Genomic DNA, 26,020 nt, shown 5'->3' with positions numbered 1-26,020 from the left:
GGACGGTTCCTATGAATGTTCAGGAGCTGTGGCTGCATATGTTTAGGGTTTGGCCTCCTGTAAACGGCTCTGGGCTGAGCTGAGGCCGGTTCCCCGGGTCAGAGGTTAACAAACGGACTTTCTGTGCGTCTCTGTGACCTGTGATGTTGTTGAAAAAGAACTAGGCTTTGACGCGCAACTCGAATCCTCCTCCTCGTAGCTGCTTTGATACTTAATTGTAACATGTTTTAATTGTAAAAATAAATGTAATTGTGTTGTACTTTTTGATTTGCCTGGACAGGATGTTCTGCCACAAGTACCAGTAAGCGATTAATACGTTTTTAAACCTAAAGGCTTTGTGAGCTGGTGAAGGGCGTCCAGGGTGTCATTGCTCGGACTGCCAGTAGAGGGCACTGTGACTGCGTGGGAACACAGTGGTCACTGGTTTCTGCCTCCTCTGCTTCTGTAGACCTGCTTCTCTCTCATCCGTCCTCTCCTCTGCCTTTATCCATCCTGCTGATGGTACTGATGACTGCCCTCGTGTTTCTCCTCCTCTGCTTCCTCATGCCCAAGTACAGCACAAAACAAACGAGCAGTTTGTTATTGTGGAGTAGGAATGTTCAGTGTACTCACCAAATAGGTCGTTACTGTGAGTGTGTGCAGGGTGTTTAGGCGTTCTTTTACAGCTGGGGAGTGTTTGGACTATAAAACCATTCTTCACGCTAATAGCTACTCTCCGCACGGCACCGGTGGTGTTACACACACACGCATGTATGTACACCCACACATGCGATGAAGTAATGCCACACAACATCATTACTACTGCTAATATACCCAGGAGAACCAGGGGGAGGGAGCGCTGCGTTTGTGTGCTCTCTCTCTCTCTCTCTCTCTCTCTCTCTCCCCACACACACATGCACACACACACGCACGCCGGCGTATGTGGGCGGATGGCGCTTGTGGGTCCGTGCAGCTCTACGTGATGCAGAGACGCCGCAGTGCTGTGTGTTTGTGTGCGCCCGGGCCTGGTTCTGGTCTGGAGCCTCTCTCTGGACCTGCGGTGCTGCTGGGTGTGAGTTGGTCAGACTGCAGCGGAGCAGTAAGCAGTGACGGATGAGATCTGTTCGCAGCACATTTCAGTGCTTCCCTCAAGCAACTTCCCGTCTCTGGAGTGTGTGTTTGTGTGTGTTTCGTGTCTTTGTGGCATTAAATGGACTGATTTTCTTTTCTACATGTTGCATCTTTCACATCAGAAGTCTCGGGTCCTTTTCTTCTTTGTTTACTGTCGGTTCTTTGTCCTGCTGATATTTTTTCCCTCCTGAAAATGTTAAATTCTCCTCCATGGCTGTAAAGCTCAAAAGGCTTCAGACAAACGCTCCCGCTGTCATTTTGCACCGTTGGGTCATCGTTTCCGTGCTGCTCTCTTCCTCTGGCTGTCGAACTTGCCTCCACCTCGTCCCATTTGCTCCAAGGCCAAGTCCCAGTCACGTTTTCGAGGAGCACATTAAAAACCTGTGCAATAGTTCCAGATGCTGACTGTGACAAGCGCTTTGTTGAGAGAAACAATCCCGTGACTGCACAGAAACGATCCTGCTGGGTCTTATCTCGGAGGTAACGCTGTCTTTGTCTCCCGTCGTCGCTTTTCAGAGCCAGAACGAGTCCCGGAGTTCTACTCTGCAAAAGTTTATCCACAGGAACTTTTTAGAGCCGTAATTACTGTGAACGCCTCTAATGCGTGACTGTTAAATGTTGGCTTCGGATGTAAAAGTCTAAATTTGGCTCCGCACACAAACACGGCGCATTCATTTATTTTCTTTGTTTGGATTTTCTGAAAGACGAGGTATTTGGTGAGCGAGAGGAGAGTTAAAGGTCTTTCACAGGAGGACGGAACACTGTTTGCTGCTGTCCTGTCCTATTTTAGGGTTAGATTGAAGGGGGCCTTTCTCAAAACATGATTGTTTTTGGACCTTTATCTTCTAATACAACACCTTTTTTAGTATAAGCCAAGATACTAGTTATTAACTCCTCATGCTGTATAAATCTAAAACGCTAAGGATTGACTGTGGCCCAAAAAGGACTGAGAATCTAAACTGAAGGAGGACGGGAAGAGGCAGAACGCAGCTCTCTGCTCGATTAAACATTGGAGTCGCTGTATTCGTGTTTCTGTGTTGGTGTGTCGGCCTCTGGGGAAACACACACGTCTCATTTGACCAAGTTGGAAGCAAGACACCTCCCAGTGGAAAAGTTTATTACCTATGTATAGAGGCAATTTATCACCAATAGACACGCAGTGGTGATATATTTACAGCGGCGCTGAAAACACTTTTACCTCAATTACACGAGCAGGAGTGCGTGTGTGTGTGTGTGTGTGTGTGTGTTGACTCTCATTCCTGGTTGCCGTAATCCTGTGTGAGTTGTAATAACTGGTGTTTACCTGTGAGTGGGTGTAATTTGTGGGTTTGTCTGTGGACCTTGGTGTGAGTGCGGCGTCTTGTTTGTGAGTAGGAGTAATTTATTCTCATGGCTTACCTTTATGTCTATCAGCCATCTGTTGAGTGGCTAAATGGGATGCAGGCTCTCAAACAAATGAAGTTACCGCTCTACAAACTTTTCACAAGTGGAAGCATTTAATAGGCAACTGCAACAGACTCCCAGAAGGAAGGGAGAAAGGAGGGAAGGAAGGAGGGAGGGGAGGAGGAAAGGGGGCTAGGAAGCTGCTCACCAGGCTTTTACATCGTTGACAGATGAAAATTATAATCTTAGGGTGTGAAGTCATGTCATTACTTTGTGTATGTATTTTATCATGTTGAGCCTGATCTCTTACATTTTCCATTGTGTGTGCTGGCGCTATAGGCGCTACCTAATTAGCTTAGGCTTTACAAAATCACATCACACACACACACACACACACACACACACACACACACACACACACACACACACACACACACACACACACACACACACACACAGCTTAGTGTAATGACTTTAAGTCCATCACGGATGTAGTCGCAGACAGTGTAATAGGAAGACACAATAAAAGCATTTGTTTAATTGACTCAGGCGTGTGTGGGCTCCGTGGGAGAGGTGAGGAGGGAAGCAAACTGGAACTGGGATAACTGGGCCAGAGAGGTGAAGGGGGGTGGAAACAGTCAAGGGCAGAAATAAATGGAGGTTAAGGAGATGAGAGCGTCCTAAAAATGAGGGGGTGGAGTGAGGCAAGGAAATAGAAAGCAGAAATAAAGAGCTGGTCATTTGAATAATTTAGCATGTATTTATTGAAGTGGTCTAAACAGCTCCACGCGGCCGAGGTGCAGACACTGGCTGCTGCTGCGTCGAGTCTGAGCCGCAGCTTTGGCTTAATGAACAGCTTTTGGCTCCAGCCGCCATCGCTGTCTCTCGTCTCCTTTATCCTCGCGGTGCTTTCTCTCTGTCGCTCCAGCATTTACAGTAATTACTGTTCTTTGGTGGTTCAAAGGGATGGGAGCAGGGATGGAGGCTGATAAAAATACCAGCTAGTGTTTATGCTTTTTGTGTCAAGCCCTGGATATTTTCCAGAGGAAACTTGCAGAATGGGGGATTTCTTAATCTCTGTTTGCCGGCATCATGAATCGTCTCCTGATCCTCAACAGGTCTCAGTGTTTTTCACTGGCATCAGGTTTTAAACATGGCTACTGTATCAGAGAACCTGTTCTGTCCAGCTCCATCGTTATATAAAAGCACTATCTTCAGCCTCTTTCTTACTTTATATCTCGTGAAGAGATTTTAATCAGTGGTTCTGCTCAGGTTCAGGTGCCGGTCCAGGTTGGAGTGGACTCATCCTCTCTCCCTCTGGTTGAGTCTGTCCAGTTGCATAAATCTTCCTTGAATGCTGCCTTGTGTAACATGAGACTCTGAAGGCTGTAAAGCATCCAGCAGAACAACGCTCAACCATCAGTCCTTTTTCCTCCATCCTGAATCCCAATGAGTTTCCTCGAGGGGCTCGTTGCCTCATTCCCCTTCTCGTCTTACTCTTGGACTCCTGTCATCAGCTCTCGGTTCTGGTTCTGGAAACGCACGACTCGCGGCCTCACCTAAATGCTCCACCAGCTGTTTGAGCTGGATTTCCTTGTTCCTCTTTAACTGTTCTGCTTCGGCACCAGTAGCTTTTCAGACTTACAGGTTTAATGTGAGCGATTTCTCTCACTGACAGAGAGAGCATCAGATGGTAAAATGGTCTAAATGCAACACAATGTGGTCCAGGCAACAATATCAGAAACACCTCTAACGCTCATTAATTCACAATGTATGTCTACTGCAAACATTTAGTGCCAACCATTTACTTGGCAGCTCTGACTGCTCCATGGGATCCCAGGAAGTCGCTGCCCCCAGTTAACCCTCGTTAATTAGAGAGCTTTGCGTTGCTCCATGTTTAGAGGAGGCCAGATGAGCTGGTGCTAAGCTAACGATGCTAAGCTAACCAGCTTCTGGTGAAGTGATTTGACGTGGCTTCAAAGCACAGAAACATCAGAAATCACTGTCCGTCCCAAAATGCAGGGCCGTCCGTGCAGCTGCAATTAATTTTATACAATAGTTGGAAAATGTCAGAGCGATGAAGGCATAATTACTTGGTGTGAACACACACAGGCTGTCTGTAGTGCAGACAGTCCTTGCTGTTTGCTATTCACAATCCTTAATAAGCTGCAGACGCTGGGATGTGTAGTTCATATGAGGAACGTGTTTGAACGTCCAGCTTCAGGAGCTTTTCACAGAAAGGGTGCATTTCTGACTTGAGCGCCGTGTTTTTAAACATTTTTTGTTTTTGCATATATTTTTTATTCCCAAACTGATAAGACCCTCATCTCCTCCCCTGCGCTGCTGTTTCTGGCCCAAAGCGAGCGGCAGCGTCAGACGGACGACGGGGCGGAGGAGCAGCGTTCGGGTTTTACCTGCCGTGTGTTTTTAGCAAATCTGGTGGCTTTGCTTTTTCCACTTATATGATTTTTTTTGTCTGCTCTGCTTTCATTAATTTTCTGTTCCACTTAAAGTGATGCTGTACAACCAATCTCTGTATTTCATCTCTTAGTTAGACAGACCAGTGGGGGTTTAGGAATTTAATGAGCCCGTCTCTGGAAACACCCTCAGGTGAAGACGAAGCGCGAGTAAAGCGGTGGGAGGGGAAGTCGACAGGAGGAGGAAGGCCAAACACACAAACACGCACGTCCCAGTGGGCCGCTATATCTAACGTAGTGTAATTACAATGGGGAGCCCCTTTAATTCACTCCCACTGTGAAGCCCCGAGTCTGCAGCCAGTGTTGGAGAGAGAGAGAGAAAGTCCCAGAAGAAGTGCTTTTATAAACAACTTCAGGTTAATCAGTATGAAAATGTATTTTGTGAAGTAATTTCAATGCTGCTTGTTTCCCTGGAGGTGCTTTATTTTGTTTTACTGAATTTAAATTCATCTCACATCTGTGTGAAAAGACGTTTTGCACATGAAGGATCAGACCTTGCTTCTGTTTTTCCTTTTTCAGCATCACTTTACTTCTGTCACCTGATCTGAATTTTCCTCCAGTTTTAAAGTCCTGGCTGTGACGGCGCCAGTTGCGTAAATGTCTGTTCACACCCACACGTTTAACACGAATGCTGTATCGTTGAAGCCGCATAAAGCTTTTACGCTGCTGATCTGCTTTTACCTTGTTACAAGGAAACAGGAAATGAAGCTACGGCAGCTTCCGGTGAAGGAGACTGCACCTGATAGAAATCATTATTGTCAAGGTATTCCAAGATAACATGATTTAAAATATTATATATAATTATAACAGCTGCTCCACTATAATGCAGCCGTTCTGATTAAAGCAGGCGATAGCTTGATGAATGGTCAGTCCTCCAGGCAAAGTGTGGCTGTGTGCGTCAGTTGTGTAAATGTCTCCGGGCCACATGTAATCCAGGCTTAACACGCGGCAAAGGTATCACATAATGACAATCACAGTGATAATGACTGATTGGCCAGAGAGAGAGAGAGAAGGAGCGAGAGAGGCCGGCGGTGACGTGACAGATGGAGACGGAGTGCGTGGAGCTGAACAGACTCTGTCCTTTAAAGTCAAGGACATCTGCTAGTTTCACAGGTGAAGGAGCACAGAGACACAGACGGGAGATGAAGAGAGATGAAGCACAGACAGAACCGCAGGAAAAAACTCAAGAAATCCAATCAGCAGTAACTAAAAAAACGCCCTAATCATCAGCGTTAGCGGTGATGTCCTGGTTTTTCGGCGGGTGCGACCCCCAACCCCCCGCAGGAAGCCGGCGTCGCGGAGACGAGAGGGTTTTGATCGTGTATTCTGCAGCCGTGCGTCTGCTCGCCACGCCCTTCTCCTGCCTCGCCTTCATCTCCCACCTTCCATCCTCCTTTCATCACGCGTTACTCACCGCGGGCCTACGCCTCTGAAGTAATGGGCAGTGCACTGATGAGAGGGAAGTGAGATGAAGGGGTGAGGAGTTTTATGTTTCATTTGCAGTTCGTCTCTGATCACTTTTCATCCTTTTTACCGTGGTGAACATTCATCTTGCGGCTGTGGAAATAAAATGTGGACAAATTTTTTTTTTTTCCTGCCATTAGAATCTGCAGAACATGTGGTTTATCCTCTCAGGTCGGACACACGTGCTGATGTGTTCACCCCTAAACAAACGCTCACGCCTCCCACCCTGAGCCTCGTTCTGCTGGAGGCTTCACACCTGGAGATTTGTTGGGTTTTCTATATGAAGACTGCATCCTTACATTGTAAAGTACCTCTTTGTTCTTCACACAGAGTGTCAAAGACCTTCAGAACTTGGACTGAGGTCTCATCTGTAACATCTGTATCTCTCTGCTCTCTTCCCTCCACACGTGTCCTGTCAGCGTCAGTGCAGTGGGTTTGTCTTGTCCTTTTCTGTAGAGGTCACCTTAAATATCTGTGTATAATTCCCTCAGGCGGTCCATGAATCAATAACCTCAGGGACACAGAGACCTGTAGAGCAGCGGCGGCAGCTTCAGCTTCAGGACAGCAGCACTAGGCGCTAGACAGCAGCGCCTTGTGCTGCGAGACCAGTGGGAAAAAAAAACCTCGGTCCACTTTTAAACCTCTTTCCTTTACATGAATGAATGAAAGTATTCATGCTTTGTTCTCGGTGCAAGCTTTCACCGAGTGGGAGACATGAACAGAAGCGTGTGTGTGTGTGTGTGTGTGTGTGTGTGTGTGTGTGTGTGTGTGTGTGTGTGTGTGTGTGTGTGTGTGTGTGTGTGTGTGTGTGTGTGTGTGTGTGTGTGTGTGTGTGTGTGTGTGTGTGAGAGTGAGTGAGAGAGTGAGAGAGAGCCGTTAGAACCTGGCCTCCAGACAGTCGCCTCTCTGTGTCCAGCCTTTGATTTACTCGTTGTCTCTCTAGTCTCTTTATCTTCTTTTTCTGTGTCTCTTTATTTCTCCCTGTAGCGATTCCCGCTTCTGTCTAAATGTCTTTGTTGACTCGTGGACTCAAACAATAAAACCTGTTCTGTGTTCTTGAAAATCTATCACCTATTGATGTTTTTAGCATCAAATCACAGTCACTGATTAATATTTTTATTACACCTTCATCTGACTATTTTTCCCGCATCATTTCTCGTCTCGTCTCTGTCTCGTCTGTTGTGTTGTTGGTGTCAGTCATCTTCCTCTCAGGACGACTCTCTTCTTACTTTTGTGGAGTTGCTGCAGGAGGTTTTATAAACATGTGTCTGTGCAGAAGCCGTCAGTTCCAGACGCAAACGCTCGTCTGTAAGTGTCACTTTATCAAACATTTGCTGCGCCAGACTTTTGTCTCGGGAGCTTCCGACTCTCGTCTGAGCTGCGTGTTTATGCAAAGTGTTACTTATTGCGTCACATGTCAGATATCAGATTGGCGTCTCTATCCATAAGCGCCCCGCGGTGTTTGAACGCAGCCAGTGTGACAGTTTGTCATCGTCGGCTCGGAGCCAACTGCACTTTATAAAAGGAAGAGTTTGCAGAATGTGAGAAAGAGCCCAGTTCACATGAAGGGATGTTTCCATGCAGTGATGTCCAACTTAAACACTCCAAAGGCAGGATGTAAAGGTTCAGCCTCCAGATCAAAGTTGTAAAGGAAACTGGAGACGTTTCCCTGATTAATCGCAGCAATAAGTCCCATAGAATTGTTGCATCTTCACAGTAAAGTGAACATTTGCTCCCACTCTTCCAGTTTAGCTGCTCTGTAATGTGAGTTATGTTCTTAGTGCCTTGTTTGTTTTCCGTTCATCGTCGGTTACTTTGTCTCTGTTTATCTGAACTCTCCTCTTTGCTCCGGGGGCTGCTGCCTTGTTCCTGAGACAAAAATAACGCAGCGGCGGAGTTCCACTGATTAATTACTCAGCGTGTGCGCGTGCGTGTTGACATCGTTACTGTGTCTCTCCCAGGATGACAATCTGTAAGAGGTTAGTTCTAGCTGTTGTATTTGTTGTGTTGGCTTTAATAAATGAGCAGGAATAAATAAATGAAATATTAAAAATCATGAATTATGAACCAGATTAAATAATAAATGCCGTCATCTACTGACATGACTTAAAAGGACTCCAGCTGTTTATAACATTTAAAACGGCTTCGTGATGATCCTAAATGATAAGTCAGCCTCACTAGTTCTGAACAAAATTCTGCAGGAGAAAACAGTTTAATCTCCGCTTTTTAAGTTGAGTAGTGAAGTAATTAACTGGGACATTTCCATTTTCTTTGTGTTCCCAGGCCGCTGTATGTAAGAGGCAAATACAAGGACGTACTTTAGTACATTTATCTTAAAACTTCAGCAACAACACAGAGTCAGGATGATGTATCGCATCACCTTTGACCTGACTGCACACAGCTACAAAAGCTGCCTTCAAGTGTTCTCAGAAAGGCTGTAATTACTGTATGTGTGATTGTGCTTCACACTGCAAAACAAATATTTGCATCTTTATTGCTTTGTTTGCAGCTCCGGACCTATGTTCAAACCAATGCACAACATTTAAATAATTTGTATGGAGTTGTGGTAATTAGGCACAGACTTAAACATTAGTAACAGTAGTTTTCTGTAGTTTAACTCACATCCTAAATGAGCTCCTCAGTGTTTCTCCAAACCCATGGGTGTTAGATGACTGCAGAAACCAGCTCCACTGCGGACCCGCACTCAGCATCTGTCTTAAGCACAGCAGTAACGTTATGGTGTCGTCATTAGGATGAGTATTGATTAAACGCTGTCTGCGCCATAAAAACGCCATTATCGTTACCAGCGCCTCTGTTCAAGCAGCCTGGGACACATGTGGCATATGAATGCACCGGCGCTCGCTCGCTGTGTTTGTTGTGTGTCAGCGCTGAGACAGGTCTGTACACATCAGGCCCACAGAGGTCTGGGGTGAAGCTTCCTGGAGTGGGAGGTAATTATAGCGCTTGACACAAGTGCACTTTACCTGGATATCATTTTGCTTTTCCACTGCGAGTTGGACAGTGACTATTTTTAGAAAAATGTCTGATTAGGTTCCACATGTTTTTTAGTGATGCCACAAAGTGAGGGCTGAGGTTCAGTACTGATGCCCAGGAGCATTACCAGCAATATGCCTCCCTGTGATGGACAGGGGCTGTATAAACCATTAAAAGATGGATCAGTGTGGTGGAGAATCCTAAACCCACAGCTGTGGTTGCCATGGCGTTGCCGTGAATCAGGTCTGCCGATCACCTCCCCAAACAGAACATTAAAGTGATGCGAGTGATGTTAACCGTGGCTTTGGACCGTGGCATCATTAAAAGAAGTTGTAAATGAATTGGGATCAGCTCAGCCGTTATTCCCAGCAAAGCAGACGGGACAGTCGCTTCTGAAACCGATGGATTCCCAGTTACTTGGCAACCATCGCACTCCTGAAGCACCGGCCCCCAAAAACGTGTGCAGACTCCCCACTCGTCCGCCCTGGGGGTCCGGCTCTGAACGGTGCAAGGCCTGATCCCAGCGTGGCTGCTGACATCTTTCTTATGTGTGTCTGCTTGTCCTGGAGGCACGCGTCAATCAAACACGCAGCAGCAGCAGCAGCAGCAGCAGTGCTGGAACGCTGCAGGTCTGACAGAGGAGCATTAGACGCAGCTGTGCTCCTGGCTGTCGTCAGCTGGGGGTCACACCAGTACCACCAGTACCAAACTGGGCAATCGTCCACTTATTTCATAGATTCTATAATCTAGCCGTACATATAACACACAGTATCACCTCTGTTGCATTTTAGTGTTTGTATTCATAAAGTTCACCAACATGTTTATTAACCTGCGTTTACTCAGGGTTGTGGATGAAAGGCCTGTTTGAATGTGTGAAGCAGAAGTTCAGACTGCACTGAACTCAGAGGGAATCGTGTTCGGGGCTGACTGACTGCTGCTTCAGTGGAAGGAGGAACAGTTATTCCCCCGTGAAGCAGCCTTTGATTCAGACTACGGCGGAGCAGTCAAGCAGTGAAAAACCATTTCCTACAGGAAAACAATAACCTGCTTTTTATCTCCTGCCCGCCTCTGATTGAAACGGACCCGAACCGACCACTTGGCTAATCCAAGCACTAATTCTCTTTTTCCTATTTTCCTGCTAATGTCTTTTATCAAAATGCCGTCTTTGCTTTATTATTGCCTTGTTTCTTGCTGCAGTGAGAGAGTCAGAGAAGAAATAAGTTGAAACTATATTGACCTGTGGGGTCACGTCTTTACGTGAGAAGGAGTAACATCAGATGTTTGGGTTTGTACAGGATTCTTCTGAAGCTGAAATGTGCCCAGAAGAACCTCAACACACGTTTTGACACGTTCTTCCATGAATCTGCTTCCGTGGACGGACTCGGCTGCTCGCTGCTCCTTGTGCTCACGGTTCAGCAGCTCAGCAGCTGATATTGTGCCAGCTTGACAAAAACACGCGCAGACTCTCTTTTCTTACTTCTCTGGGAGATGATTGGGCGTCGAAATGAGTCATTATGGAGCAGGAGGCAATCTCAACTTCGATTACTACCCACACAGGCTGGGCTAATGGCCTGTGAGTATACAGGCCTGGGACATTTAATTCAGTGTGCAATGTACTGTACATGTACTGCGTGCGTGCGTGCGTGCGTGCGTGCGTGCGTGCGTGCGTGCGTGCGTGCGTGCGTGCGTGCGTGCGTGTGGGGGATGGATTCTGTCATTTATAGTCGTATTCGTTTGATTCCTTTTCACCACTAGCTTTAAATTTAAAATAAATTCAAGTGTAGCTGAAGCAAATTAAATTTAAGTATAGTGACAGGATGTAATGAAACTGTAATGTAGGAATCATTGTCGTCCTCAGATTCCTGTAGATGGTTAGTCATGCAGTCTTTCCTTCTTTGCACCACAGGGAGCCTCTTGGTGCTCTACCCATCTTCTTAGCTGCGGTTTCCAGAGCTGATGCTAATATCTGCCTTTTCTTCTCCTCCGACCTTCCTCTGTTTTGCTGTGTGTTTTCCCAGGGTGCACCTCTCTAATTCAGCCCAGCCTGCTCTCGTTCACGCTCAGCAACTTCACTAACAAGTTTACTAATGACTCTAAGCACATTTTGACTCCTCTCTCTCGCGCTCTGTCTCTCTTACTTCTTTCCATCCCTGGTGTGTGTGTGTGTGTGTGTGTGTGTGTGTGTGTGTGTGTGTGTGTGTGTGTGTGTGTGTGTGTGCGTGCGTCTGTGTGTCTGTGTGTCTTGCTTTTGTTAAAGTTAACAATAAGTGGGGAAAATAGCACAGTTGGAAGGTGGGAGGGAGTCTGGACCCTTAACAGTACATAAATCTACATAATATAAAAGTCTGCATGTGTGTATCACAGATAACTCAGGGTTCCAAATAGCTACATACCTAGGAGTCAGGAAAAGACCTGAAAACGTGATGTTGTGGGCAGGAGCACTTGAGCTGACAGGAGTAAACGCTTGTTGTGTCTTGGTTGAGGCTGCGTGTCAGCGTTCTGCTAATAATAAGGTAAAGTCCACTGTCAGCTGTCCACGGCGCTTGGACATTGATTAAGTTGGAGCGTGTCCTTCATACGGTGCCATAGCTCCAGCTGGGACCTGGGGCTATAAAACAATATTTACTGAGCGTCAGCGTTGAAGCAAAACCATTTCACACACACCTGAGCGCACCAGCTGCCTGAGCAGGTAGCAGAGGGGCCCAGAGACCAGAGACAAAACAGCCTCAGGGACTTCCATCAAGGCTCGATTGAGTCTGAAGGTCAACGTCGTCATCAGCTCTAACCCCAGTTTAAAGCAATACCCTTTTTAAATCAAGTGCTGATATGTGATGAGCATGAACGATGAGCAATGATATGAAGGAAAGCAACAGTGAACGAGGAGGCGATGCCTCGTCTGAATGATATTAGAACCACAATGAGATGATAAATAGTTAATCAAAGCATTAATGGCACACACACACACACACACACACACACACACACACACACACACACACACACACACACACACACACACACACTCTCTCTCTCTCTCTCACTCTCACTCTCTCTCTCTCTTTTGATTTGAATGAGGGTAACTGCCTTTGTAGTTTCTTCCAGACTGACAGTAATTGAACTGATTCCAGCAACATTAAAGGCGTAAACAATCCAGTGGCATGTTTTTGGAGCTGTGACAGGACAAAGCGTCAAAGCGACTGAACTTCCCCTTCGTGAGATAAACAGAACTCCCTGTCGTCCCGAAGCCCGTCCACACCCAGAGGAATGTGCCAGTTGTCGCCAAACACAGAATGCTGCTTTCCTGCCTGCACTGATCAGGACATGTGACCTGCTCCTCACCAAAGTCCCAAATCCCAGCAATATTAACAATTAACAATATTTTCAAAGTGTTGCATCATCCACCCAGCCTCCACCAGTGGTTTACTGACTGTCTGCAGCTTTGGATTTGAAGGAACGTTTCACTCTTTGTCCACCGTCATATTCTTGGAACCTTCTCGTACTGTGGCTGTGATGAATGTGCAGGTTGAGGCTTTGATTCTATCACGTCCCTCCTCATTTCGTGTCTGCAACACCTGCGTTTCCATCCGCGTCTGTGTTCTGAGTGATGAAGATTAAGAGGATAACCGGGAGTGACAGATTTTTATGTAACCGACTTTCTAATTGAGGAGAAGCTGTTGAGCTGATAAACAAGCGCCGTGGACACGCTGGTGGTGAACATTCAATCATGATCTCAAACCCTGAGTTCAGTCGTTCCTTAATGCACACAAATATCTGAGCAAAGAGCTGAGATGAAATTAGCAATTAACACAAATGTTTATCTTTTGGGGTTGTTTCCTGCCTTTAAAAGAAGTATCTGTATGAGCGTGGCGTTCATTGGTTTGCTCCTCTCTGTTCTACTGTTTGAGAACTGACAGTTTGTTCAGAATTGATCATTAGCTTTGAGAAGTGCTGTTTTCTCCTCCTGTCGGCTCCTCGCGCGCGGTGACTTTTAGAATAGGCTGTTTTTGATCTCGTTCTCCATTTTCCACATCACAGGCCGCTCCCCACACCCTGCGCTCAGCCGCGTGTCTCTGCCTCCCGTCTTCCGTCTCACCTTCATCATTTCCACACGGTTCATCCAAATTTAATCAGCACAGAAACTGTGGGTGACAGGCGGAAAAATAAACGGACGGGACCAGTGAATGGATGTGGGGACGGACGTTCTCAACAGAACCACCGCAGACTGACTCCTGTGCAGATGCCGTCGTCGTGGATTCTCCACAGCTCAGTGGCTGATTTCCAATTAGGAGCCGCTGTTAAGATTCCGCCGTATTGTGAACGGGCCTTTCTTCCCATTCGTTCGCTCACCACAGTCGACGGAGTGAAAGATGGAAAGTGTCACCGGACGTGAACTCTCGGCTGTGGGAGACGGTCTTTGTTAATAGGGAGGATATAAATAACTCTAACGCTGTGGAGGCTATAATCACCTCCCGTCATAAGAAGGAAAACAGGCGCTGCCATGGTTAATGATGGACGCGCTCCACCAGACGCTCGTCGTATTTCTGTAGTTTGTACAATCATTTCACAGATACTGTACTTATGATGGAGGGTTCCGCTGGTCTGTGTGATTAGAGGACGAGGTGGCACATTCAAACAGCTTGTTGTACCAATACAGGATGTACTGTAGTTGTGAAAGTGAGAAGGTTTTTCAGTTTCTAGCTTATGAATAAGAGCTGTTCTGATTGGACGCCTTTGACTCTTTTCAGCTAAGGAGAGTCTAAGGAATAATAATTGCATTTGTTGAAGTCTAGAACATGATGTCAGGCAAGTTTTTGTTTATTGTTCAGACCTTCAGTAAATATCTGCAGAGCTGAAGTCACTTTGTGGCATGTACTGTGTGACTCCATGCTGTTCTCCTGTACATACGCTGATGTGAGCTGCTGCTTCACTAGGAAGATGCTGCTGCTGCAGCCGTAACCCATCGAGACGGGGCCGAAAGAGAGAGTGAGGTGAGGACGAACGAGGCGGAGGGAGGGAGGGAGGCCTGCGTCTGCATCTTGGATGCCCATCGCGTCCACCAGCCACTTCTACAGATGTGCATGTTCCGCTAGATTGATTTTCACCCCCCGAGATGGAGCCGATGTGAGTCGGCGTGTGCGAGACGGAGACGAAGGCAAATCTCAGAAGCAGACGGCCGGCAGCAGCAGCTCGGTCCTCCCTTCGCCGTCGCCTCCATCCTGTGTCGTCTCCCGACCGTCCTGTCTGTTCCCCGCACCCCCGCTGTCACCGCCAGCGAGCCCGGGCTGCCTCCTCCTAATGAGCGGAGACGCCCAGGGGACGCTCACATCCCTCTGCGTGCTGGAGACGGAGCCTAGTGGTACCTAAAAGCTGGGTAATAACAGGGTAATGGTGGCATTAGGCCCAGGTACAGTAGTAGCTTGATGCAAGTACAGTAGGTCATAACCAGGTGAGGACGGCTGAAAAGGCTGAACAATGACGCGTCGAATTCATTATTATTATCCGGCATTATGTCATGTTTGGCCAAATTACTCACAAAAGCCCAACAGAATCATTTTGCCATAATTTACACACGTCCCATCATTTTCCTACCAGTGTGAAACTCCTTCAGTTCTAACTCTTACTCTGCCTTGATGTGTTGTATATTTTATCTGACACGTTGCTGTATAATATGATTTATTCGACTCCACCGCTTTAATTCATGCCTTACAGCGCCGGGGATGGATGTGTGTGAGAACAAGTGAATAAGAATGAAGTGTGTGTGTGTGTGTGTGTGTGTGTGTGTGTGTGTGTGTGTGTGTGTGTGTGTGTGTGTGTGTGTGTGTGTGTGTGTGTGTGTGTGTGTGTGTGTGTGTGGGAGAAGAGGATTTTGTGAAATACTTTACATACTCACCCAGGATGTGATGCTGAGCTGCCTCCTCTCAGCTTCATTCCTTACGAGTCCTGACTTTAACAGAACTTAAACACCACAGGTTCTAACAGAATCAGGTTCTGGCCTTCATGTCCGCAGGATGGAGTTTGTTGCCTTATGCTCAAATGTGTTTATTGCTGCTTTTGTCTTTAAATCAGCTCCATTCTATTATTCCAGCCATCTCTGCCTCCTTTGACGTCTTCCGTGTGAGTCTTTTTCCGGATCTTGCTCTGATTTATTCCAGAAGCGTGTCCTGTAAATCACCTTGATGCATCGCGGTGGTGCGAACGTACTTCTCTGTGACGCTGCATCACAGCTGCATATCAGATTTAACAGGCAGTTAAAGACCAGAAACCCAGTGATGGCAAAGGTTTCTGAGGCCTGCTACTAATCTGTTCCTGCATAAATATCACATGACTCCAGTTTCGGGGCTTTAAATGTTTGCTGCTGTGACCTTCCTCCAACAACTTGAGCCGCTCCGTGTTCCTCAGCGCTGCGTGTTGGCTTGGAGAGGTTTCAGTGGGTTCCTCCTACAACCAGCTTCAGCTCAGCTTCCTATGATCTGACCTCCGGGTCCATCTGTGTAGGACTGAGGTCATCCGGTTGGACTCAGCTTCTCCGTTACATTAACCAGCCACTAATAGAACAACTTGTGTGTTTGGGGTCAGGTTTAGTGCAGGGTCCACGTTCTGCTGAGCTTCAGGTCCTGGAGGGAGAGGAAGAACGAAGAACTTTCTCTTAAAATTTTCATACTTTCATAGTTTCATGAATAATTCTCCTAATCATGATTTTAATATTCTCATCTGTTGTTCAGTATCATCCTAACAACCCATAAACACTGAGGTTTAGCTGCTATCTTTATTAGCCATTTATTACACTAACATTTTCACCGGTCTTTAGAAACAAACATCTTTAACATCATTGCGTCTGTACTGGATCACAGATGATTTTATTTAACCAGCCGGAAAAGCATGACATGAACAGTTTAAAGAGCCAGTTCTTAGTGGGAGCTTCACACAGTCTGTACCTCAGTGTGTCATATTTCTGTCATGTTGCCTTTAGGGCTCTTGCATGAACCAAAGATATGTAAACGGAATGAAGATGCTGTTGTTGTTGCCCTGAAGCGACTTAGAGCAGATGTGTTGTTTAAATCTCCACCTTCTCTAATCTTTTAACCTTCCTTCTGTCTTTTTTTAGGTGACGTGTAATTGTTTCACCATCAGTGATGGAGAGTTGCAGGAGGTTGGAGTCGGGCTGTACCCGAGGTAACGCACGCACGCACGCACGCACGCACGCACACACGCACGCACGCACGCACGCACGCACGCACACAGAATCAGAAGGTGGTGCGTTGAATGCACTGCAGAGACTCCACCCGTCCTTTTCCATTCATTCCCCATACTGTGTTTTGCCGACAGTTCTATGAAAGACGGGGAAACGGAGGAAGCTGGGGTTTCTGTAGTGAAGCGAAAACATGGTAATGAATGTTGACAGAATATTACAGCGTTTGCTGGAGGAGAAATACGAGGTTGGACACGGGTGCGATTCTTGTCTGGCATGTGTGACTGAAACAGATGCACACACACAGCAGTCCTGTACTGTGACACTGGTACTGTATCATGTGTGAATGGTTCATGTGTTAGGGAGACACACACACACACACACACACACACACACACACACACACACACACACACACACACACACACACACACACACACACACACACACACACACACACAGGCGTCTGGCCTGTGTCCTGGTGTCAGATGGTCACTGCTCAGCCAAACCGTGCGTGTCTCCACTATGTGTGACTTGTGTTGTAACTCATCCATACATGATGGGACGGTCCCCTGCCTATTCATATTTTGGGTTGCCTAGCAACCGCGGGCTAGCAGGCGCGAAGGGGATTAGTGTGGTGAGGCTACACCTCTGTTCACCCCATCAGTCTGCTCATTGCTTCATGTCAAGGACCCTTCTCTCCTTTTGTCGACTCTCTCATCCACTGAACTCATCCCTCACGCTGGCGGCTCCCATTCACTGTTAATTGGCTGTTCTAATCATGATGTACAGTCCTGTCTTGAGCTCTTTACAAGGTGCTGGAAAAACCTTTGAATTCATGCGACACACCTTTGCTTGTTTCTCATAATCTACCTCAAGGAGAGCACCTTAAACTCACATGTAGCTGGAGACAAATCCCGACATGTTAATACGAAAATACAAACAACTGTAAAATACAACCAACCAAACGTTTACTGGTTGTTCAGCACAAACGTGTGCATAAATAGCTTTATTAGTCTGGAGACTGACAGATTTGCCAGAATGAACAGTCAGGTTTCATTTTTTAAAGATATTTCAGTTTAATCTCAGCTCTCCTGTGGTTCACATGACGACTGGAGAATCACTGAGCGACAAAGACACACAAAGAAAGGAAAAGGAAATATCACGTTAGATGAGGCTCAGTTCTCCTGCACTGTCTTTACACGCTCATCCATGTGATGCTGCACCCAGATAGTCACAGAGGTTGTGAGCAGTTATTGTTAATGGGAGATGGGCTTTAATCTAATTAATTAATCTAATTAGTATGTTAATGAGCTGCTGAGGAACAAAGCGCATGCACAACGCACGGCACACACACACACACACACACACACACACACACACACACACACACACACACACACACACACACACACACACACACACACACACACACACACACCTGATTTCTGTGACCCATTGTTTTGCTCTGTGACTGAGATAAATAACGTCTGTGGAGTCAAACCCTTGTGTCGCTGGTTTTGACTCTAGCATTTGGAACTGTGCCTGCATTAAATGGGAAAATAGTGCAATTTTTATTTAATATGCTTCATATGTTAAGTCCAACAGCACTAATGTAAATATTAAATGTGAGCTGAGAAAGTGTGAAGTATAAATTGAAGCACTGATGTTTGACATCAGCTCCTCGACGCCGTCACGTGTCAGAGGCGTTTCCTTGTGGACCAGTGACAGCATCTGTTGTGTCTGTTTTAAATTTGGGAAATGAGTCAAATGCTTTGTTGTGACAGAAGTGGAGTAGCCTGGGTCTGTGAGCGTGTGTCTGAGGCGCAGAATCTGATCGACCCAGTGAAGGAATTGAAGAGTGACATTTGTTATGACAGAAGCTTATTTTGTGCAGGGAATTAGTTTTTTGTTGTTTGGTTGATTTGAGCGCTCAATCCCAACTTCTGCCAGGACTCACACTAGGTCTAGTCACCATAATTAACCCAGCAGAAGATCAGACTGGGCGATTCTCCACACTGACGTGTGCGATTGTGTTTTTCTCATTTCTGTCTCAACTATATTTTCTTAAGTGATCATTTCAGTAATAAAAACCCAGACAGCTGGAGATGTGACAGTTTGCGGTTCAGCCAGATCAGGTTATTCAGCATGACTCAGATGCACAACGACATGTGGGATCACTTACAAGATGAGATGTCTCATCAGATTTGGCAGGACGTGTTTGTAGGAATGGTTTGAAACTTAAATATTTAATCACAGGAAAAAGTCTCCTCCTCACCCGACTGACTCCCCTCCTCCCTCTCCCAATCTCCTGCTCTCCCTCTTTCCTCTTCCTCTTCCCTGGGGCTTCTTCTCCTTCTCCACCTTCTTGCTCTGTCTCAGCCTGTCTCTATTAAACCATGACTGTAGGCCAAACTGTGTGATGGTGTTTGAGGGGACAACGCTGCACCTCAGAGCTGTTCGGGAAATCAACCCAGAGGAGGAGGTAACACGGACCCGTGCTCCACCTGCACACGGACGGCAGTGGTTCCTATTGATTGTGACTGTTTCTCCACTGCCACGGTTTTATTAGCAGTTTTTATTGAATGTTTTTCTATTTGCTGTTGTCATAGATGAAGGAGCTGATGCCTGAGGCTATTTTAAATGATGGGAAACTAAAAACCGTAATGGACGTGGCATCACGTCGTCATTGTTGTGAACTTAATTGCATACATAGCAACGGATGCTGAAATGGCTGTTATGAAGTAATTATTAAAAACCGAAGCCGAATGAAAAATGACTTCAGCACAAACGGGGTGACACCTCCATACATCATCGTCCCTCCTGACTAAACATAATGAGATGCACCCATCGCATCTGGAGTTTACTCGTCACACAGCAACCAGCAAAGGCAAAATGTAAACACATGAACGCGTTTAATCTTAATCCACCTCGTGTGTGCGCAGCTGACTATAAGTTACATCGGCACGTTGCTGTTGACTGACGAGCGACGGGTCCAGCTGGAGGAGCAGTACCACTTCACCTGCCTCTGCCAGAGATGCGAATCCAAAGACGACGTAAGACACGCACGCACGCACACACACACACACACACACACACGGTCACGTTTACTGCTGAAGATTTAGATTCATAAAAACCAAAGCAAACATAAGCAATATTCTTAATTTCCTGTATAGAAACAATCACATTGACCTGTTTTTAAACAAAATGAAGAGCATGTGAGTGATGTCATGAGATAAACCTTTAATCATCCCTGAGTGGGAAATTTCCTGTTCCAGTCCGGTCCTCTTCCTCCTCCTCTTCTCTCCCTTTCTGTCTTATCTCCCTCTGTCCTCCTCTCCATCACTCCGTCACACTCCACCTCTTCGCTTCTCTCTGACCACCTACTGAAAAATGAGAAAAATTATCTTGCATTCAGCTGCACTTTTCCTCGCCATCCGTCTCAATCACTCCGCCTTTCTGTCCCCGTCAGTCCGTCTCTTCCTCTCAGTGCTGCCGCCGCCACTCCTAGCTGTGCTCTCCTCGGTCATGACTTTTACGTGCATGTTTGCTTCGTAGGACGCCCTCATGCTCGCTGGTGATGAAGCCGCGTGGATCAAGCTGAAGGAGGCCCTTCCCGGCCTGGAGGCGCTGAAGGCAGAGTGTGGTATCCTTCAGCCAGAGGACACAGAGCAGAGCTATTCATCCATCACACATCACTGGCTGATAATGATTCTTATAGATGACTCAGCATTTCATCACCCGCTGCTTCATGGTTTTATGGTCAGACATGTAATTGTTTGAGCAGACTCAAGGGTACAGAGACAAATATAAATTAATCACTGTGTGGTAAACCTTTTTATTTCATCTTAAAATGTACTATAAAGTCTTAAACCATGAATTTTTTAATAATATTTTTTGCAGTTTCTGCTTTCTAGCCAAAGTGATAGACAACAGATTTATACTTTATTTATACATTTACACAGGTGTTTTATTTCAGTCTCGGTTCTTGAATTTAAAATAGAGACGATATTGGTGCTACTTTAACGTGAACGTTTTCTCCGTGTAAGCGCCTCATCCTTAAGTGACCTTCCAGACTGGAGATCTCTCTCGGAGCGATGCTGTCGTTTGTTATCTGCCGTCGGAGGCGACGTGCCCGATGAAAATCTCTACAAGCTCAGGATGACTGACATGGCTTTAGATGCCTGCATCCACCTGGGAGACTGGGAGGAGGCGCTGAGATATGGCAGGACGACCCTGCCAGCATACAGGTGAGCCGGTGTGTGTGGGGCTCAGTGGATCAGTGGATCAGTGGATTGGATGGGTCCCTCCTGAGTCTTGTATGGACTCTGCTAGGAAACAGAAATCACTCACAAGTCAGACCCATTTCTTTCTTCCTAAATAAAACAAACCCCCCAAACGTCCATCTGATGAAACACTGACTGTTCACATACATGATCATTCCTATAATCATCAGCCCTGAGCAAGCATTGAAAATTAAATCTTCAATATTTACTCAGATATGTGCGTATGATTTCCTTCGGCCCTGGACGTATGGTCTTTAAATCTGCATGTCAGGTTGCAAGAAATTGCATCAAGAGTTTTGCTTTGCTGCTTTAGGATGATCCCGCTCAGCCACAGCAGTACCACTCGTCTTCTGCAGTCTGGTTCACTTTGTTTCTAATTGATCTCGTGTGAAGGGCAGGGCTCTAGTTTCTTACTCACTCTCACACACATACACACACACACACACACACAGCCACATATTCACAGGAGAGAATCGGCAGCACAGCCTATCAATAAATAACTAGACTCCGAGCTGTACTGTAGCAAGAAGGATGGTGATGAGAAGAAGGGGATGGAGAGATCCACGCCGGTTGAAAGGAACGGAGGGAAATGTGTCTCAGGGAAGTAGAGATGAAAACCAGAGTGACGGATGGTTGTGGGGAGTTTTAAGGGGGGGGGTGGCTGGGTGAGGATGGAAGTGAGTAAAATTACAGATGAGTAGGAGATAAAAGAAAAGCGAGACATGAAGGAAGGCATGAAGGAAGTGCAAAAATCACAAGGTGTAGAATGGAGGAGGGAGAGGAAAGTGAGGAGTGGAGGCAGGAATAAAAGAGCGTGAAAGTTGAGGAGTGGAACACGTTCAGGAGAAATGAAGGTGCGAGCGAGTGGGAGGAGGATCCTCCATATTCATCTCCCATCCTCCTCTGGGCTCCTCACGCGGCAGAGAGGAGCGATAGCTGCAGGAATCCTCTCCTCATCTGGATTCCTTTCTTCTTTGGCTCTGTCTGCAGGTTCCGTCTCCCTCCTCAGTACGTGATGTGATAGATGCTTTGCACGCGCCCGGCTCCGCGCCGCGCTGGATGCGACGCCGCGCGCGTCCCCGTGGCCGTCGGAACATGCAAACGTGCGCAGCAACAAGTGTTGTGGATCAAAATTCACTGTTCAACCCTCAATGACTCACAGAAGGCAGAGGTTCTCTGTCTATAAACTCTTGGTTTTACAGTAACCTTCAGCAGGATGTCAGCTGCAAATCATTGCTGCATCGATATCTGTGCAGCCACAAATCTGTGAACAAAGTTGTTTAATTGGCAAAAAGTAAATCTTTACAATATATGACAAAGATTATCCAGCCGCTAAAGGTGAGCAGGTGGGTTAATGGACGGTCAGTGCGGGATGGGATTAGTCCCTGATGAAGTGTCAGGCTTAACTCTTATTTAAATGTCCTTTGTCCTGATAAGCGATGATACGGAGGCTTCACTGTCCAACACTCGCTGCTAATCTGTGTTTCTCTTCTACTTCCTTGATGTTCTGCTAAATAACATAATCCACGTCTGTCGCCAACATCAGCTCTGATCTTTTGCTCCCCAACCAGCGCTTCATTAGTTCCACTGCGTTTGCCTGAAAATGCTGCACTTTTCCACGACTTACTAATTCCTCCTCCTGCTCTCGGCCCCGAGCTGCGGCGTTGACGACACTCTTTACAGTTCTAGGGCAAAATAAGATGTGGGAAATCAGCAGACGGCAAGAATAGGAATGATTTTAATGTACTTTATTTTGATTACTGCCGTCGTTGTGGATACTGTGTGTGTGTGTGTGTGTGTGTGTGTGTGTGTGTGTGTGTGTGTGTGTGTGTGTGTGTGTGTGTGTGTGTGTGTGTGTGTGTGTGTGTGTGTGTGTGTGTGTGTGTGTGTGTGTGTGTGTGTGTGTGTGTGTGTGTGTGTGTGTGTGTGTGTGCGCGCGTTTGGGGAACTGAAGGCACCGGTTTGTAATTGAATTGATTCTGTGACTGGTTATTATGCAGCCAGTGGTTGTGTGTAATGATTCAGTGCTAACCTCTGTAAGTGCTCAGATTATCGGTCAACGTGAAGGCACAAACAAGTGGGCAATTAGCGAGTGGGAATAATCAAAACCACAGAGTTTGAAATGACTCCTGTAGCTGGAAGTTAATTCACTTTGAGTTTGCTGTGTTTAGTGGCTGGTGCTGGTGGGTTTTACTGTTCAGGTGTTCAGGGTGTATCGCTGACAGCTGGGATGGACTCCTGCACCTCGGCTCAGGTAATGGACGGGTTGGAGTAGAGCAATAATTAAGATGAATGCAGCAGGAGCCGATGCCGCGCAGACTCCCTTCACCTTTTACCTTCAGCTGGGAGCTCATTGTGTTTAATCTGCAGAGCGGTGAAGCTGCTGGATGCACCAGGTCACAGAGGGGGGGGCGGACTCTCACCTTATCTCCGTATGTTAACGCTGCCGCTGCGTATTGACGCAACCGTGTTTACTCACAGGCCTTTTTGTTCCTGTGTGAGCGCATCGGACCGGGCGAGACCTCACCACTCAAGCATGTTAAAGCGAGTGGGAGAATGGGAACAGATAAGGTGTGTTGTGTCTGCGAGCATCTTAACGTGCGCGTCGGGGGTGATGTGAAACCTTTAAAGAAGCGCTTTGCGTGTGTAATCAAGAGGGAAACGAGCAGAGGTGGAGAGGAATAAATGGAAAGCATCAGAGGAGCATCGCCAAGTTTAATCCCTGCAGCTACTGTAGCGAGGCAAGGAGCACAAACAGAAACAGGTGGGAGAAGGGGAGATTAGAGGGGAAGGACGGAGAGGAACACCTAGAACACAGCAAATGAGCGTTTTGGTGTTTGCGGACAATAAAGCTGCTTACTAGAAGCCCCCAGTGTGTTTTTATCTTTGTAGGACCAGGACTGTCCCAGTTTTGACAGTTATGTGTGTTTCTATGTGTGTTTTAAACAGAGGTCACTGAGCATCAGCGCGTCTCGTTAACAATCCACACACCTTCGCCGACGGCGCTCGCTGCTCCTGCGTCTTTTTGATTAAAATCAGCGCGGCGAAAGAAACCGAGCACAGACGTGTGCACGTTCGTGTGGCGGATAATAAACACGAATACACACATGCACAATGCACATGATGTGTGTGTGTGTGTGTGTGTGTGTGTGTGTGTGTGTGTTTGTCTCTGTCTCCGTCTGTGCTTTCATCCTGGGAAACTGCGTGGCGCTTGTTGTGCCTGGTGTCGTTTTCTGGAAAGTAGTCAAAATGCAAAAGAAAGGAAGCTGGAGACACACAGACGAGCACACGCATCCGCATCCCAGCAGGAGCCGTCAGCCAGAAACACATGCATAATGCAAGCTTTCAATCTCCAAATACTGCTGTTCCTCACTCAGTGCTTGTACATGCACACACCTGCACACATGCACTGACCAGCAGAACAACCTGTATTAGTCTTGTCTGTCTAATCATCTTGTCTTGTCCACCGTCCGTGCACTGAATGTCGATGCGTTGCCTCGTGCTCGACAGCGGGAGGACACACACATGATTGTGCCGTTGCACGTTAAGTGCATATTTCATGGCTGGGATGTAGAAAGTGCCGTAGGCAGGAGGCTGAGGAACAATGCAGAGGTTGTTCCGACACTTCTATTTACACTCGTAGGGATGATGATGGGATTTTGCCTGTCATCTTGCAGAGGGCTTCTAATCATATACCTCAGGGCTGTTGAAATGAGTCATCCAACTGGCTTTAACCAGAGGGAGATCTGTGAGTCCTGATGGATCCCCCAGGAGGGGCTAAGGCAGTGGCTGGAGAACAGGTAACAGCTGGGACACTTGACCTAAGCACGGGCAAGACCGCAGCTAATGTATGTAGGTATTTGGCACCTGATTCACTCTGCTCCTCTGTTCCTGTGTTTAAGACGATACTTCCCTGATCCTCATCCGGTTCACGGAGTCCAGCTGATGAGAGTTGGAAAGCTGCAGCATTACCTGGAGCACACCCAGGACGCACTGGACACATTCAAACAGGTGTGAGGATCAGGCCGGTGCAGGATACCTGCAACAGCGCAGACCCGACAGGCTGCACACACGTGTGCTGTGCCACACGGGTCCAGTGCAGCGCTCGTATGTAGCATGTTGTTCCAGTGTCTGTGCTCTCTGTTTTTCAGGCCTATCAGATCCTGAAGCTCACTCACGGGGGTGATCACCCCTTGACCACAGATCTGTTGATGAAGCTGGAAGAATGTCGCTGTGTGACGGATGAATGATCGATGCAAAACAACCAAACTAGTACTTTTCCTATTTTATACATGGTTACAAGTCATTGGTCCAGTAGTTAATATCATTAAAATAATTAATAATTGAATAAAAATTATTCTCTATCTTTGTGAGTTAATCTTAAAACGGGGAGAATAAAATACATTAAAACAGTCCTCAAGTACTTAAGTAGTGTATAAATAACGTTTTTTCTTGCAGCCTCGGTTGTCGTGGGGGTTGTTGGTCTGTAGTTGTGTGTGTGCCTTGTGTATCTGCAGGTTCCATCATGATGAATGAATGATGTCACGGCCAAAAGCTCCGTGTGTTAGTTTAGTAAACTCAGGGTGTGAAAACATCCATTCCTCATCTGCACACACACATCACACACATCACACACACACACAGACATGTTGATCCATGCTTCTGTGTGTTCCTCCGTCAGCAGGTGACACACACACACACACACACACACACACACACACACACACACACACACACACACTAATCCCCAAATTCTACCATTTGCAACCTGATGACAGCGTTTCCTCTGAGGGAACCGTGTGTGGTTTGACAGTGAGGACGTTTTGTCCACTTGTCACTTTCTGACAAGCTTTTAAACTGAGCAATTTAGCAGCTAAGACCTGGGTTGAAGTAAAAAAAAACATGAAGCCCAAACTAAAGAACAAATGTGCTGCTCTGCTATGACGCATGTGTACATGTTACTGTAACATGGTGACGCTGTGCAGCGGACCCTCGTCTTCTCTATTCACGCTGCATCAAAGCGATGCTGTTCGACCAGCCACACGTCCTGAAAACATTCATTCAGATTCAGGTTAAGGAGGATGTTTGCTGTCGGGAGCTTTCCTGTTTACAGCTGT

General features: G+C 46.7%; 1 protein-coding gene across 7 annotated transcripts in view; it reads left to right on the top strand.

Moving 5' to 3' along the window:
* The window catches only part of smyd3 (SET and MYND domain containing 3), a 37,067-nt gene extending 11,749 nt beyond the window's left edge, over positions 1 to 25,318 (top strand). For 3 of the 7 annotated variants that reach the window (XM_055507429.1, XM_029145343.3, XM_055507430.1), the window contains 7 exons: positions 16,534 to 16,601; positions 19,000 to 19,102; positions 19,563 to 19,673; positions 20,176 to 20,263; positions 20,693 to 20,867; positions 24,806 to 24,914; positions 25,055 to 25,318. In XM_055507429.1, coding sequence (XP_055363404.1) covers positions 16,534 to 16,601; positions 19,000 to 19,102; positions 19,563 to 19,673; positions 20,176 to 20,263; positions 20,693 to 20,867; positions 24,806 to 24,914; positions 25,055 to 25,153 — 753 coding nt within the window. In that variant the 3' untranslated portion in view covers positions 25,154 to 25,318. Of the gene's footprint in view, positions 1 to 16,533; positions 16,602 to 18,999; positions 19,103 to 19,562; positions 19,674 to 20,175; positions 20,264 to 20,692; positions 20,868 to 21,893; positions 24,915 to 25,054 lie in introns of all 7 variants that reach the window. The other 4 variants (XR_008694214.1, XR_003785436.3, XR_003785435.3 and 1 more) reach the window with 4 other exon arrangements.
* The last annotated feature ends 702 nt before the right edge of the window (positions 25,319 to 26,020 follow it).

The sequence above is a fragment of the Betta splendens genome, chromosome 3 (genome assembly GCF_900634795.4).
Source record: "Betta splendens chromosome 3, fBetSpl5.4, whole genome shotgun sequence".
In the NCBI taxonomy this organism is placed as follows: domain Eukaryota; kingdom Metazoa; phylum Chordata; class Actinopteri; order Anabantiformes; family Osphronemidae; genus Betta; species Betta splendens.
This window is presented reverse-complemented; position numbering and strand designations above follow the sequence as displayed.